This window comes from Lactuca virosa, chromosome 4 (genome assembly GCF_052849685.1).
Source record: "Lactuca virosa cultivar CGN04683 chromosome 4, Lactuca_virosa_CGN04683_v6, whole genome shotgun sequence".
NCBI classification, from domain to species: domain Eukaryota; kingdom Viridiplantae; phylum Streptophyta; class Magnoliopsida; order Asterales; family Asteraceae; genus Lactuca; species Lactuca virosa.
This window is the reverse complement of record NC_136429.1, coordinates 23598362-23616014: the sequence shown is the minus strand read 5'-3', so window position 1 is coordinate 23616014 and position 17653 is coordinate 23598362. Positions and strand designations below refer to the sequence as shown.

The 17653-nt window shown below is 41.5% G+C and overlaps 1 protein-coding gene across 1 annotated transcript; it reads right to left on the bottom strand.

Annotated features, from left to right (window-relative positions):
* Nucleotides 1-2185: 2185 nt before the first annotated feature.
* LOC145104183 (E3 ubiquitin protein ligase RIE1-like) lies at nt 2186-7694 on the bottom strand. The gene is made up of 5 exons (XM_079041464.1): nt 7399-7694; nt 6784-6897; nt 6536-6668; nt 6304-6453; nt 2186-2399 (listed from the first exon to the last, which is right to left on the bottom strand). Exons 1-5 carry the CDS (start codon nt 7692-7694, stop codon nt 2241-2243), a joined length of 852 nt encoding a protein of 283 aa, XP_078897590.1. The 3' UTR covers nt 2186-2240.
* Between the last annotated feature and the right edge of the window lie 9959 nt (nt 7695-17653).

Sequence of the window (17653 nt, the reverse complement as noted above, 5' to 3'; positions counted from 1 at the left end):
TTAATCAACCTTTGAAATGATTTTAAATGCTTTTATGGGGGGGAATACAAGTTGAACTGCTAAGTTATTATATCAATCACATGTGATTAATAACTGTCAATCAAATAGATTTTTGCATGTTAAACTGTTTTATTCAGCTTAAGGTTTTCAATTCTCGTTTTCAAATCTCTTTTAAAACACTAAAATCTCTTTTTAAATTACTAAGCTTTTATCAAAGTCTTTTAAACTTATATTCTTGATAGATTCATGTCTATATAGATATAGTTATATAAGTAGGGTTTGAAGGACTTAGGACTGATAGCCCGCTTTATTTCCTGTTCCTTGTTTGGTTGTGGACTTAGAGCATCCGGTTATTTGTCCGAGTGTCGTTGAAGTCCTAGTTATATATTATATATATCTGGATAGATATTAAAACTCTTACTCCAGTTCAATACCTTTGGGTAGCAAAGGTACCTAGATAACCTCTCAAGTAAACTATAATAGGTATAGTTTAGAAACCAACCGTAACTTTCATGAAGGAGAACTTAGTTATATCTATATTCATAAAAACTTGTACTTTTAGTAAAAAGAAAGGTATATAGAAATCAAAACACTAGATACATCCTCATGAAGCGGATTTCACCGTTGTCAAGTTGGTAACCAGAGTCTCCTGGAGGGAGAGCGGGCATTGTGTGTATAGATCTATACGGGACAGACCATCCCACATCCTGACTGCTAGCTACAGTCCCGGCCGACCAAGCCAAGGGGTGACAAATGTCACATTCATTTCGACGCCAGCAGTTCGTCGTGTTTACATCCGTCAATTAGTATGGTTACGAGTATCTTTACATTTACCTTATAATTCATGGCCTTAAGGTAAGTATTATCACGGTATTTTCTACATATAAAACCATCATAATATATTTTCCTAGTGATACACTAGGCCACATTTTAAACCTTTAAACTAACCTACTTAGGATTAAAGGTTGTTTTAGACTCCCCGAGGTGTATTGTCATTTAATACTACCTGGAGTCTGTATATTTCTATTTTAGACTCCTCGAGGTGTATTGTCATTTAATACTACCTGGAGTCTGTATTTTACTATTTTAGACTCCCCAAGGTGTATTGTCATTTAATACTACCTGGAGTCTGTATCTTACTACTTTAGACTCCTCGGGGTGTATTGTCCATCTAATACTATCCGGAGTCTGCATTTTTATTACCTTATAAGCAGCAATGTCATTGCTGAAGTAAAGCATTATCTTCCCTATTACATTTAATTGTGGCTTTCCCACATACTCATTAATGTAAAACTATATTTTGATAATGATAGTAACATTAGGGAAAAATGCTCTTTAAACACAAAACAGTCGGGTCTTGGTAGAAGACTGCTTTTATTAGCTAAACTCATTTCTTTAAACTCAAAACAGTCTGGTCTTGGTAAAAGACTACTTTTAATAGAAAATATAGGATTTTCGGGAAGGAATTCAAATACACTATAAACTTTTATCACCATCATCTAATGAGATTATTTTGAGGAAAAACACGTATTTATATCAATGTCATTAAAATACTAATGAACTCACCAGCATTAAAATGTTGATACTCTCTTTCAAAATAACTTGTATTCTCAGGTCGTCAGTAGACAGGTACACTCAGGGAGCTTTTGTGAAGACAGCCTTGTACCAAGCTGCATTTTATGTTATTCTCTATATCTACTTTTGATGTTGTTGCTAAATGTAACTTATGTAAAACTATTACTATTAATGCAATGGTTGTTGTACTTTGATTACTATACTGCATGTGTTGTGATACTTGACATGACGTCCTCCACCCCAGAATGTTTCCGCCGTTCCAGTTTTGGGGTGTGACAAGATCTGGTTTCAATCCGATTACAAGTTAGGATCCGACTCGGTTTAAATGAAACCGGTTTGTACAGTGACCCAAAAAATCCAAACAGGTTTGAAACTGATCCACGGATCCAAATCGGGTTTTTAGTACACCACTACTTTATTTTAATCAGAAATGAGTACTACTTTATTTGCTACTTCAAATCACTAAACTGAAGATGTTCAGTTGACCTCTCCTTCCTTCCAAAAAGAAGTACGAGGTATCCGCTCCAAGACTTTTATAAAAGATTTATAGCAACAAAACAATGGTGCACTTGATTTTGTTAGTGAAAAGACAAGCAATTATATTTCCAGATATGGTATGTACAGTTATCGATATGAAAATGAAAGTTGTGGTGGGTTTTCACTTTTCAGAGTTGTAGGCTTTGGCAGATGGTGTGGTTGCAGAGTGGACACGTGGTAGTTATCTTGAGCCATTTCAAGATGCATTTCACATGGAAGTGATGGTTGCATGAAAGTAAATGAAGCTTTGTTCCATCTTGATATTGATACAGACATATGCAACAATCCTACAATTTACAAAACAAACAACACCATTACACTCTGAAAGTTAAAAGGGAAATAGGTTTGTTCAAATGTTTTTGGAAGGATTGGAATCCGGCAAAAGAAATTGGAATTTGATATAGAATTCAATAAATAAAATTATATAATGACAAAACTGCAAAAATGGTCCCCGTGGTATGCATTTTTTTGGGGTTTTAGTCCAAACCCCGACTTTTTTGGTTTCGTGGTCCTTTTATACTAGTTTCATTGTGTTTTTGAAATACCCTTCTGATATTTTTTTTATGTTTCTTCATTTTAATTTAAAGGAAAAAGAAAATAATAATTAATTAGGTCCACATATCTCTCTCTCTCTCTCTCTCTCTCTCTCACCGGAAAAACGCAACATCAACCATAGTTGTTGCCTCCCTCGATTCCACCCCCTTTATCCCCTTTATTTTGATGGCAAGACGACCCAACCACCTCCTGATCACCACTGTTGCTGTAACACCCAAATTTTCAAAACAATTTTTCACATTTTATAAAACACATTTTCATTCATAATCGTTATAAAAACACCATTGTATCACATAGTCAATCATAACATCATATCCCAAGATCATAGTAAAAATCTCCCCGTGTGTGTACTGATCAAGCCGGCGCCTTCCCGCGATCCTCGCTGGTACCTGAGACACATAACACAACACTGTAAGCATAAATGCTTAGTGAGTTCCCCAAAATACCACACACAACACATATTAGCCACTCAAGGCTATAACTCTGATGACCCTCTGGTCAAGGTGTCTCTGTGGGACCCTCCAGTCCCATAACTCTGTGGGCCCTCTGGCCCTAACTCTGTGGACCCTCTGGCCCTAACTCTGTGGACCTTCCGGACCTCTGGCCCTAACTCTGTGGACCTTCCGGTCCTAACTCTGTGGACCCTCTGGCCCTAACTCTGTGGACCTTCCGGTCCTAACTCTGTGGACCCTCTGGCCCTAACTCTGTGGACCTTCCGGTCCTAACTCTGAAAACTCTGTAACATGCATAGCATAAAACACATAGAAATCACATCATGCAAAAGCATACAACATACTCTGTCTCATAGCTCTAATTACCACTCTAGGTAAAGTATAGTGAGAAGACTCACCTCGGGTAACTCGGTAAAGCTCGAACTCTGTAAAATCAGGTCTAGCCTCCGCCTAATCATGTAAAATAAATACTCTCAATCAATACATCTCTCAAGGCTAGACTATTCCTCCTCTTAGTACTCTCAGAAGGGTAAAAGACCATTTTACCCCTCTCATAACTCAAAGGCCCCACTATAGACCAAACCCTAAAAGTCAACCAAAAGTCAACCCTCCGGGTTACGCTGCGCGTACCAGATGTGTACGCTGGGCGTACCCGACAGTCTCTCAGAATCGGGGAACGCCACCCCGTACGCCGCGCGTATTGGGATTACGCCCGGCGTAAATCCTAGTTTCAGTCCCTTAGCTCTTGAGGTCTTAAACAATTAAGACTCACGTCCAACTTTTAGATCTAACCATTTTTAAGCCTCTTAATCCATAAAGTCGATGACTTTAAGCCTTTGCATGGCTGAACAAGTCACTAACACCCAAAATATACCATTTCCTAACACTAGAAAGCCCAATACTCAAGCATGATCTCATATCCACGACCAAGATGGGAACTTTATGGATCTACAACACAAATACCACTGAAATGGGACAGATCTAGGTCCATGGAGCACATTACACTCATAAAGTCTCCACCTTTGGGACTTTTAACCCTAAAATGGTCCATGAAGCAACAAACCAAATGAAAAGGAAAGTTTTGAACTTTATACCTCCAAATGCAGCTCCTTCCTCTGTAGATCTCAGATCCAAACTTGCACTTCAAACTCTAGTCTCCACAAACTCCTCTCCTTCTTCTTCACTAGCACACCAAGGCACTTTTAGCTCCAAAATCACACACACTCACTAAGAACGCTGAAAAGTTCTCTCTTAGGGTTTTACTCACTGCTATGGAGGCTGGGAAATGAGCCTTAGCATCCAATATATAGGGCACAAGTCAGAAATTAGGGTTTGCACCTGGACACATTACGCCCAGCGTAACCCTGAGTACGCCCAGCGTACTCAGGCGAGTCCGCGTCCAAAATAAGCGCATGAGTACGCGCAACGTACTCTTGAGTACGCCCAGCGTACTCATTTGCTACCAATTCCTCTTAAGGGCTTAACTTGACACTTTGAATAAAAGAAGGGCTAAATAGTTGTACCTGAATTTCGGGATGTTACAGTTGCCAGCTGAAGCAATCCCATATCACAAACAGTCCCTGTCGGATTTGTTCAATGGGGAAGAAGAACCGCCCACCAATTACCCTCCCATCTTCTTCTGTTATCGACCACCGTCCACCACACACACACACACAAAACCCAAAAATCGATTCTCTCTCTCTCTCACATTGATCTGAAACGTCATTTTTCTTCTTCTTCTCTTTCTATCTCTCACAGATCTGAGGTGGTGTCTGAAACCAGACCTGAAATGTTAGTGTTTGTCGACAGTGGTGCGAGAAACCACAAGTCGCCTTCTCTACTAGAGTTTGTAGAGCCGCTGCTGGTTACCGGTACCGGAGGCTAGGGTTTTGCGACGAGAAAAGAATAGAAAGAGGGAGGAGATACATGAGGCTATCATGATGAAGTAGGAGGGTCGAGAGGGTGGTTGAAGCGGCTGGAGTTTATCCAGTCGGTGGTTCCGACGAGCTCTTTCTTGTCTGAAACTCCTTCACCGGGGTTGTTTCCGATCTAAGATAGAGCAGCAGCGATCGGGGGTGCTGAGGAGGTTGTCATCGACAGAAGAGGGGCTGAGGAGGGCTGGCGATGTCTGTGAAGGAGGGTTTTGTGACGAGAAGAAGAATAGAAAGAGGGAGGAGATACCTGGGGCTATCTTGGCCTCGTCGGAGATACACACACACATACAAGAGAGAGAGAGAGAGAGAGACTTTTTTTTAATTAGTTAAATAAATAAATAAGTATTTAGATTTTAAAAAATGAAAGAAATGAAAAATAAATGAAAAATAAATAACCCAAGGGTATTACAGTCATTTCACTATTCAGAGGGACCAAAAACACAATGAAACTAGCTCAAAAGGACCACGAAGCCAAAAAAGTCGGGGTTTGGACTAAAACCCAAAAAAATGCATACCACAGGGACCATTTTTGCAATTTTGTCTTATATAATTAATCTTTTATTTTTCTATTTATACTTAATTTTTTTTGTGTATTGTCAACACATGTAACTGAATTTCTTATTTTGATTTGGTGAGGGTACTTTGGTCTTTTAATAAAAAACAAAGACTGGAATTCAATTCTATCCAAACGCCAACAAACTACAAGATAGATGAAATGAAATCTTGGGTTCCAATCCTGATTCCATCAGAATCCACAAACTAAACATGCCCTTACTAATTTAATGAGGGTATTTTGGTCTTTTAATAAAAGTTGAATAAAGTAAAAGAATCCCTTCCACCATATCCTAGGAATGATGAAATCCATCAAATATAAAGGTTGACAGGATTGAATTCCGTCCATTTGGCAACCAAATACATTACGGAAGGAAATCTTGGGTTCCGATTCTGATTCCATGAAAATCCACAAACCAATCATGCCCTTACTATTTTAATAGGGGTATTTTGGTCTATTAAAAAAAGTTGAAGAATGTAAATGAATCCTTTCCATCATCTTCTAAGAATGGTGAAATCCATCAAATATGGAATTTGAAGGATTCTAATGGGATTGAATTCTATCCATTTGGCAACCAAAACGCAGATAGAATGGAATCTCAAATTCCAATGCTGTCAGATTCTATCAGAACCCGGGAACCAAACAGGCTTACAAAAAACATCCAAGCAATCAAATCTATAGTTGGGAATAAACTTACCGCGTCTTCAAATTCAAGAACATGTTCACGGGAGAAATCCGGATCATTTATTTCAAAAGGGACCATTCTACCCCCAACATCAAGTGGATGCTCATCATTTACATATCTGTATTTAGGAAGGACTCTGATCTCTGCTTCTGATGCACCTCCCTGTGTATAATATAATTAACATAGCTGTCAAAATTATTTGAAAAAAAAAAACTAAAATGGAAATTTTAGAATCAAAATTCACCTGGACACCCATGAAATACAGAAAGGCCATGATGCGAGGTAAACAAAAACAAACAGCAAACCCTATTATCAGACCCTCAAGAAAACCAATGGCAGCGAAGAACACATCGATAGCCATGAATGCCAGAGTCAACCTGCCAATATTCATACAAAAGTAGCAAAAGAAAGAATTAAAAACAATAATAATAATAACTCAAAGATTTGTGTCAAGAGCTAATGGGCATAAGATGATATTGGTTCAAAACATACCAGAAGAGGCGTGGAGCACTATGCATATCAAAATTGGGGAGCAGCCAACAAACGCCAGCCAGCCACCACAAATATTGGATAATCGTATTGTTTCTTTCCCATCTTTTCACAGCACTGCATTTTCCAAATTGTAATGTAGAAGTGAAAGGCATATCACAGTAGCTTGAAGATGAACTTGGTAATTGTGTAGAATTTTATTCACATTATAATAGTATTCTTGCCTAGTATAAATTAAGCCACATTTGATTTCCATGCTAATTTTGAAACAGTTTCCAACCTAGACATCATCCATGAATGTGATCTGATGCTTTGGACGTCTTTCAATAGAACTTTCAACTGATTTTTTACTCAAGACCTTCTCGTTTACATATATACTGTTCAGAATTGCTCACAAACAGTCAATCTTGATTTCTTAGATAGTTAGATAGTTATATGTGTTGTCTAATCTATAGGATGAAGAGCTTAATTACAGCTAACTATGGCAGATAGAGAGATATTAACAATTGTAACGCTAAAGTTGTTCTTAGACATTAGTTACGTATGTACTCTGGAAAGAAAAAGCAAGATAAACGTACTGAATTCAAACTAAAAGTGAAATTAGGAATTAAAACTGACCTCATTACATCAGAATTCCTGGAATCCACAAAGCTGCTGTGATAACTATTGCTCGGACTACTGCCAGCTGTCGCAGATCTCCGATTCCTCCTCCTATACTCCAACCACACCAGCACCACATGCACCGCACATTGCAACGCGTAAACGCAGATCCAAGCCCTAACCAGCACATCCGGCTGTTCCCGTGCAGTCCAAAACAGCATAACTATCGAAACCACCACCAAGGCAAGGTTCCAAGTTGTGTCTATACAAACAACCGGCAACGAGTATCCCCAATTATCTCTCCAGTCCTCCATCTGTTGCTCCACATTCTCACGCACTATCACCGAGGCTCCATCCTCCCAGCGAAAAGGCCTAAGAAAATGGCGAGTGCTGTTAAGGTTCTAGCTCCTCCTCCTTCATTCAGTGAGTCGTGTGTACTCTGCGGAGTGAGTAACGGCGCCGCGGTGTTGATCTCCGTCTCCGTCGTTGGCGTCTCCGCCATTTGGAAGTCCGGAACGAAGGTCTGTTACTGTTAGTTTGTTGTGCGAGATTTGCAAGAGAATAACTGTTTTTGGTAGCTTCGAGGGGGTGTGACAATTTGCGCGTTTTGTATGATTTCAAAAAATGGCAACGCCTGGTTCTGTTGTTGGATCTATTCAAACTTTACCCGCGATATTAAGTATTTTGTCATTGGGTCAAATAAGTTGTAAATGGTAAAAATCGTTATTATACGATATTTTCATTTTAACTTTGTTTGTAATTTACAAGTTTAATAGATAAATTCTTTTTATGTTTATTTTTTTATTTATAATATGATATTAATAAGATGGTACCAAAAAAAATATTTGTTATGTATGCTCTTGTTATGAAGTTTTTGAAATCAAAAAAACTATTGTCTTTAGGGTTTTCACATTGCTTAGGCTATACGGAGTATATGTATGAGTCGTGTGTAAGATGACTTGGCTATCCAAGTCATGTGTGACTTGCTAGTGAACACCACCCCTAAGGTTCGTAAATGGGCGTGGATGGAATCATAGCTCATTAGGAGAGAGAGAGAGAGAGAGGTCTTCTCACTGTCTTGTTACTTTTTTTATCCGTAAACATCATTTTTAATGGTTAGTGACTTGATATTTTATGTGATGTGAAATGGTATTATGTGATGTATTAGGTCTTCATGCGTAAACCACATTGTTCCACCTTATGAATATACAAGTTTTAATATAGACTTGTTTCATAATTCTAATAAGGGAAAAGTGCAAAAAAGTTCTTACATATTTGTCATCTTTATATTTTTTTTAATTCAACTAAGTCCTAAAAACCGGTAATCGTATTTAATTTAACCCTTTTACCCGACCAACAGGTCATCCAACTTTCAAAAATTACACTTTTGGCTCAGATTTCAAATTTTATTACAAATTCGATACAAAATTTACACTTTTGGATCATATTTTAAATTTTATTACAAATTTAGTCAAAAAATTTCCATTTTGGCATAGATTTCAGAATTTTGTTATGAATTCATCCTAAATTTAGTTTTTTTATAATTTTTTTGTCTCAAATAAATTTACGAATATGTTTTTTCTTTAAAAAAAATCATATTTATACAAAAAAAAACATATTTTCACATAAAAAATCTTATATTTTCTATATAAAAACTTTTAAAAAAAATTGTATACGAAATACCTATTCTTAAAAATAAGTATTTATTAAGTACATAAATATATATAAATTCATTTTTATAAAAAAAATGTATACAAACACATATTTTACAAAAAAAAATCTATACAAACACCTATTTCATAGAACGTGTGTGTGTGTGTGTGTGTATATATATATATATATATATATATATATATATATATATATGTGTGTGTATATATATATATATTGTAGCACTTGTTATAAGTATGTTCCCTTTTTATCCTTCATATTTTATTAATTGCATTTTGACCCTTGTAATTAGTATTATAACGCCTGATACCTGGTATGCATTTATTTATAATTTATTCATTTTAGTAGAGCTAATCGACGAGTTGGGAGCCCTATACTCGTTGAGTAGAAACGAGTTTTGGACACGGGCTTTAAGCCATCTACTCGACGAGTTGAGACCTTCAACTCGGCGAGTAGGTCTGCCAGCATGAAACCCTAATTTCGGGATTTTGCACCCTGTTTAAGCAACTTAATCCCAACCTTATGGCCTCATTTCCAACCTCCAAGTCCCAAACCCTAATCCACGAAACCCTAGAGCATTGTGAGAGTGTGAGCCATTTTTGAGTGATCTTGTGTGATTTGAAGCTTGTAGAAGAAGAAGAAGCTAGAGGACTCCAAGAGAAGATTGTAGATCCAGAAGCAACATCTCATCCCCTTAACTTTCTGGTAATCAAGTCTCTAACTTGCCTATTAGTTCATTAGATCTCCTTATTTCCACTTTTTGAGGGTTTTGGTTCAAGAAGCTTGACCCTTGGGATTTGGACGTCCCAAGCAAGGATCCTTTCAGATATGGGATCATTAAGGGTTGTTAAGGCATAAAGGTGAAAACTTTATGCCATTGAAGCCCCCATGCAATCTCTAAGTTGTTGTTATGGCCTTTTGAGCCCCAAAAGGCCATGTATGGAAATAAAGTCTGAGGCTTTACGTGTTCTTTTGGTGTCTAGGACCTAGATCTGGGTTTTCATGTTTTGGTTTGGAGTGATAAGGCTTTTGGACAAAGATCTATGTCCTAAAGAACTAGGGTTTGAGCTAAACCCGTTAAGAAGGATTAATAACAGGTAAAGTTGGAAACTTTACCCTTAAAAAGGCATTTCCAGTATGTAGATAAAGTATGGAGTTTGGATCTGAAGAGTAAGGACTTAATCCTTTGAGATGACCCAAACAGACTGAGGAACTCGGCGAGTCCAGAGAGGGACTCGACGAGTTGATGACGTTCTGCCCGATTTTATACAAGGTAGAACTCGACGAGTCTGCTAAGGGACTCGACGAGTAGGATCGTAATTTCTGGATTTCTGGATTTATAGAACTCGGCGAGTCAGGGGGATGACTCGACGAGTTGAGTCAACTCAATTTGTTTTCTTTGACTTTGATTGAGCGTTGACTTTGACTGGGACTTTGACTTGACCAAGGTTGACCCGTGAAGGGGTCTTGACATAAGGAATGGTATCTAAGGGGTTGTTTTGTATAGGGAGTGAATAGAGCCGGTTGCAGGAGCCGAGACGTTCAACTACTGTAACACCTGTTCTAGGTATTATTTAATTTATCTAATTTTTAGGGTTTTGTGCGTGGACTCGGCGAGTTGGGGAGCTCCAACTCGTTGAGTAGAGGTTACTATGAGGACGCGGGACTTCAGACCTACTCGACGATTCGGAGGACCCGACTCGACGAGTAGGAACTGTAAAGAGTCATACTTGATGTTTTAGTTGAGTAGAGGTTGCTTAGATCCCTTTTCTTTGAAGTAAATGGTCACTTTTGGTGCCAAAAAGGATGTCATACTCGGATTTGGACTTATCACAAGGATATGGTTCCAGATCTAGACATCTTTAGGTCATACTTGATGTTTTAGCCTTGTCAGGCCTTGCATGCACGTAAAGTTTGCAAGTTTACATGGTAACTACACTAGGGGAGGTTGGATCTGAAGTTTGGGACCTTAGATCCCACTGGAAAAGACTGAACACAAAATGACTGAAGGAACTCGTCGAGTCCCTTAGTCGACTTGACGATTCGGTTAGGGTTTACCCATTTTCGAGATTCTGAATGAGTGCAGTGAAGGATTAGAGTTTGGGTCTGCATGAACTTTTGGTCTTCTGGACATTTGATGAAATCGATGAGTCACTTAGGTGACTCGGCGAGTTGACTCGGGATTCAGTGGAATGGACTCGGTAGGAACTCGACGAGTTGTTGGATGCACTCGACGAGTTGAGGTCAACATGGACTGTTGACCTTGGCTGTTGACCTTGACTTTGACCAGGGTTGACTTTGAGGATGATTATGGTATTTCGGGATTGTGACAAGTTAATCACATAATGATTATAGGCAGTTGAGTTGGAGCAGTGATGGGATTTATCTGATCTTAGCTTGTCAGTTCAACATTCGAGAGGTGCATCTCCTCACCATACCAATGTGTCTAAAGTGCCAAGGCCGGCCCATTTTGTGATATGTGGTACACTAGTTGAAGTAGAAATATGTGGTATGATAGTTAGCTATATGCTAAGTGGTATGCTAGTGATTATATGATACTTGCAGGGAAGACCATGGGGGAGCCCATGACACTTGGATATAAGACCATGTGGAGGAGCCCATGGCTTGTTAGTTAAAGACCATGGGGGAGCCCATGGCAGTCGGATGAAAGACCATGTGGGGGAGCCCATGGCTTGTCACCTTGTCGGTTAAATACCATGGGGGAGCCCATGGCACTTTGGTATAAGACCATGTAGGGGATCCCATGGCATCCTTATATGTTTGTATGCATGGCTTATGTGATATATGTAGCTTTTATAACTAATATGATATGTGGATTGTGGATTGTGTGTGGGGCATGCTCTGGGGAACTCACTAAGCGTTAGATTACAGTTTGTGGATTTGTTTCAGGTACATCTGAGCCTAAAGGCAAGGTCAAGGCTTGATGGCACGGCGTGCACTCTCTCTCAGGCGTTTTTATGGGACACTTTGATGATTTGAAATAAAGTTGTTATTGTTACGAATTTGAAAACAATTGTATTTGGGATTTAATGGTTTGTGGAAAGTATTTTGGATAATTAAAAATGAAAATTTTCTTTTAAAAATTGTGTCGTTACAGCTACTTCACTCGACATTTGAGGTGACTTTTCCACCAGTAGGAACGAGTCTAAGGCACCAAGGCCGACCCGTTTATGTATGTTAGTATGTTCCGTATTAAGATCTGATGTCGGGTGGGGCCCGATGTAGGTTTATATGTTTTCCAGATTTCGATCCAATGTCGGGACAGTACTCGAAGGATGCTAGTATGCTTGATGTCTTTGTGATTCTTGCATGTGAATGCATTTTGTATGTTTCCGGACAACGGTCCGATTTCGGGGTGGTTCCCGAGGAATGTTTATATGTTTTCCGGATTTCGGTCTGATGTCGGGTGGGGCCCAAGGAATGTTTATATGTTGATAGTTAAGTGATTATGCTTATGTTATATGTGTTAGTAGTTTATGCTCATATATATGCCAATCTGTGCTCGATGCCGGGCGGGGCCCGATGCCAGATGCGGTCTGATGCCGGGCAGTACCCGGCGTAGTGGGGCGGGGCCCAATGTATGATATATGTGATTATGTGTATGGTGTGTGGTAGTTTGGGGAGACTCACTTAGCTTCGTGCTTACAGTTTTCAGTTTTGGTTTCAGGTACTTCCGCTAGTAAGGGGAAGAGCTCGAGATGACTGCATGGCACACACCACAGTTTTTAGCGTGGAAGGATTCACTCTGATGTTTTGACATGTGATTTGATACATTGACTGATATGATGATATTTTTGAGATACACGATTTATGACTTTTATATGATGGATGATATTTATGGTTTTTAATAATGAATTAAAAATGAAATTTTTGGACTGTATTTTTGGGATGTTTCAAGTTGGTATCAGAGCCTTGGTTTGACGGATTCGGGCACACTCTCGGGTGTGTCTAATCTCAAACTGAGGACTTAGTATGAAAAAATTTCAAAAGAAAATCATTTTTATCAAAAGGGATTTAAAAATAGAAACGAATTTTGAAAAGAGAAAAGGGTGTGGTGCATGCAATCAGCCGAGATCAACTAAGTACTCCCAAATTACCCATACAAGTTTATGTCATGTTATGATATTATAACTGCATGCTAGATTAGGGCTAAGGATCTAGGAATGATGCCTTATGTGCCTGTTATATGTATATCAGCTTTATGAACTGCATGCTAGTACAGATTAGTCAATGATATGATGGCCTGATTAGAATATGCTTGATTATGTGTACTCAATGCTCGAATGTTGTTTGCTTTGTGCTTTTAGGAGTTTTAGTTATCTTTAACTAACTAGTAAACGAATATGTTAAGTTACATATTGTGAGGACTAAATAATTTCATAATGTTAGGTTTAGCTCTATTTCACAGCTCTTGTTTGAGTCTAACCATTGTAGGGTAGGACCTCTCATTCTAAGAATTATCTAGTCTTAGTGATATGTAATAGTATTCGCGAGCTAGTTAGGGGGAGATAGCAGGGACTTCATATGCAGCTAATGGCGGAGAGTAGGTTGGTGATTACCCTAAGGAAATCCTAGGATGAGATTAGCGTGAGAACAACAGTAGCAGTAGAAGGGACTTGGTAGAGTCAAGGCAGTTCTTGAGGAAAGTACGGATAGATGTGGAAGGTAGTATGGGCCCGTACTACTGAAAGCATAGGATCCGTACTCAAATTAAGGAAGGTTGAGATGAATCCAGGAAACTTGTAGTATGTGAGATTCCTCGAGTTATGATGAGTATTCTAATGTTTGTTATGGTGTATTTTCAGTATGGTGACGCAACGCACTAGGCCAGTTGGCACTTTAGGCACTAGTGAGGGATCAGGCTTGGGCTCTGGAGCCGGGCAGCTAGATGACCAGATGAGGGAGTTTATCTCATCTGAGATCACGCGCATCATTGTAGACTAGACTCCTGTGATCTTTGGTACGATCAAGGAGGGTATCATGGAGTTGTTGGATGAGAGACTGAGTGCCTTCCGCACCGAGGTGGCGGCCATGATGGGGTCGCGCACACTGACATTCACGGAGTTCCGAGCTTGCAGAGCTCCAGACTACCATGGGGCTCGGGACCCCATTGCTAGCAGCAGATGGTTGGCTAATGTCGCCAACGCGTTCCGTACGAGTCAATGTCCCCAGGGGGACAGGGTCCGACTTGCGTCCTGTATTCTGAAGGATAGGGCACGTGACTCGTGGGAGGAGGTCGGACGAGCCATTGGAGATGATACAGTTCTAGATGCGATGTGATTTTTCGACCAAGCTCAGGGCCGAGTTTGCAACTGTGATTGAGGTGCAACAGCTTGCTAGGGAGTTCCAGGATCTCGAGCACACGACTGAGACAGTGGCGGAGATCACCGCCAAGTTTATGGAGAGGGCCCTTCTCGTTCCGCAGTATGTGGCGGACGAGGAGATGAAAAAGGACCGATATCATGAGATGTTGCGGAGTGATATCCGCCAGTTTGTGAGCCAATACAGCTGCAAGACGCTGGAGGATATGATTGCTAGGGCTCGGGAAAGGGAGCTAGATTTGGAGATAGAGAGGAAGAGGAAACCAGATGGTGTTCAGGCGGGTAGTTCGGGCAAGAAGCCCAAGGTATCAGATCACAGATCGAGGAGCCAGCAGGGCTGTAGCCGGTGCGGCAAGATGCACGAGGGGGCGTGCAGGGCGGGGAGTTCGGGTTGCTTCAAGTGTGGTCGAACTGGTCACATGAGCAGGGATTGTACAGCTACCACCACCACCACATCAGTTTCAGATCTGATTTGCTTTCAGTGCAATCAGAGGGGCCACAAAAAGGCCCACTGTCCGGGTTTAGCAGTAGGACAGGTGGCGGCACCCACTCCTGCCACGTTGAGGATTACAGATGGCCGTCAGGGTCGAGCAGAGGCGCCTACGTCAAGGAGCAGGGCTTTTCAACTTGCTGCAGAGGAGGCACATGCGGCTCCTAATGTTGTGACAGGTATGTATTCTCTCCTTATCTCTTTATTTGTATTGATTGTCGCTTATGTTTACTTCTTTCATTATAGGATCGTTCTTAGTGAATGGTATATTAGCCATGGTATTGTTGGATTCGAGGGCCACCCGATCTTTTGTGTCGCTTGCACTAAGTAGGCGATTTGTTGGAGCTCTAGGGGAGCTAGACTGTCCTATGGATGTAGAGATAGCAGATGATAGGACCGTTCGGGTTGTGAGGGTGCATCAGGGATGCACACTACAATTATTCGATGAGGAATTTTTCGTGGATTTGGTCCCCATTCCTCTGCGAGGGAATAAGGTTATAGTGGGTATGGACTGGTTAAGCCCTAATGGGGCGGTGATCGACTGCGAGCAACAGCTAGTGAGAGTTCGGACTCCTAGTGGGGGATAGTTAGTGATTCAGTGTGAAAGGCCACAGCATGGACCGACTTTATGTTCAGCAGCGAGGGCAAGGCGCTACCTTCAACAGGGTTGCGGAGGATATGTCGTCTATGTTATGGATACCCGGGATAAGGGTAAGGCGACAGTGGATGATGTACCAGTCGTGCGAGAGTACCTGGATGTATTCCCGGAGGATTTGCCTGGGATACCTCCGGAGAGACAGGTTGAGTTCAAGATTGACCTAGTCCCTGGTGCGGCTCTGATAGCCAAGGCACCATACCAGTTGTCTCCTCTCGAGATGTAAGAGTTGTCTACGCAGCTGCAAGAGCTGCTAGACAAGGGATTTATCAGGTCAAGTAGTTCGCCATGTGGAGCCCCGATCCTGTTTGTGAAGAAGAAGGACGGGTCACATCGGATGTGCATAGACTACCAGGAGCTGAATAAGGTAACAGTGAAGAACCGTTATCCCCTCCCGAGGATTGATGATTTGTTGCGATCGGGTTATCACCAGATGCGATTCGGGGATGAGGATGTGCAGAAGACAACTTTTAGGACTCGCTATGGTCACTATGAGTTTGTGGTGATGACGTTTGGGCTCACCAATGCTCCAGTCGCGTTCATGGATCTCATGAGCCGCATGTGTAGACCGATGTTGGACCGCTCTGTGATAGTTTTCATTGATGACATCTTGGTTTATTCCAAGACTCAGGAGCAGCATGAGGAGCACCAGAGGGAGGTGCTGGAGACTCTGATGAGGGAGAGACTTTTCGCAAAGTTCTCCAAGTGTGAGTTCTGGTTGCGCGAGGTGCAGTTTCTGGGGCATCTTGTCAACCAAAAGGGTATTCTGGTCGATCCGGCCAGGATAGAGGCTGTGATGCAGTGGGAGGTTCCGAGGTCTCCAACTGAGATTCAGAGTTTCCTTTGTCTAGCGGGTTATTACCGGAGATTCATCTAGGATTTATCCAAGATCATTGTCCCTTTGACCCGACTGACCAAGAAGTCGGTGACATTCCGTTGGGGGCCTGAGTAGCAGGCAACCTTCGAGACTCTCAGATAGCGGTTACGCGAGGCACCGATCCAGACATTGTCGGAGGGTGTCGATGACTTCGTGGTTTATTGTGACGCTTAGATCACGGGCATGGGAGCGGTATTGATGCAGCGGGGTCACGTGATAGCTTACGCTTAGAGGTAGTTGAAGCCTCACGAGGATAACTATCTGACGCATGATTTAGAGTTAGGGGCTGTGGTTTTCGCCCTCAAGATTTGGCGGCATTACCGCTATGGAGTTTGTTGTACCATTTATACGGACCCAAGAGTTTGAGATACCTCATGGATCAGCTGAATATGAACATGAGACAACGTCGGTGGTTAGATGTGGTAAATGACTATGACTGTGAGATCCTTTACCACCCGGGCAAGGCCAATATGGTGGTCGACGCCCTGAGCCATAAGGCGGTAGCGGCCCCGATTCGAGACATATGTCTGAGGATGATAGTGATTACTCCATTGCTGGAGCAGATCAGAGAGGCACAGGTAGAGGGCCTGAAGGAGGAGCTCCAGAAGTACGAGCGGATCATAGGCCATGTGGCCTCATTTGATTATGATAGTCGTGGGTTGCTGAACCTGCATAGGAGGGTCTGGGTTCCGTACTGGGGCAGAGTACGACAGAATCTGATGGATGAGGCCCACAAGTCGAGGGTCTCCATCCATCCCGGGGCGACGAAGATGTATCAGGATCTTCACCCTTATTACTGGTGGCCCTGCATGAAGCGGGACGTAGTATGGTATGTAGAGCGATGTTTGACCTATAGGAAGGTCAAGGCCGAGCACCATTGACCCCACGACAAGATGCATCCGTTGGATATTCCCGTGTGGAAATGGGAGGATATCACCATGGATTTCATCACCAAGCTTCCTAGGACCGCACGAGGAGTAGATTCGATATGGGTCATCGTGGATCGGTTGACCAAGAGTGCTCATTTTATCCCGATCCAGGAGAGTATATCGGCTGAGAAGTTGGCCGAGATCTACATGTGTGAGATAGTGGCATCACATGGAGTGTCTGTCTCAGTGGTGTCAGACCGGGATATTCGTTTCACTTCCCGATTTTGGAAGCGATTTCACGACGAGATGGGTACTCTCTCCACTTCAGCACCGCTTTCCACCCTCAGACGGACGAACACAGCGAGATGA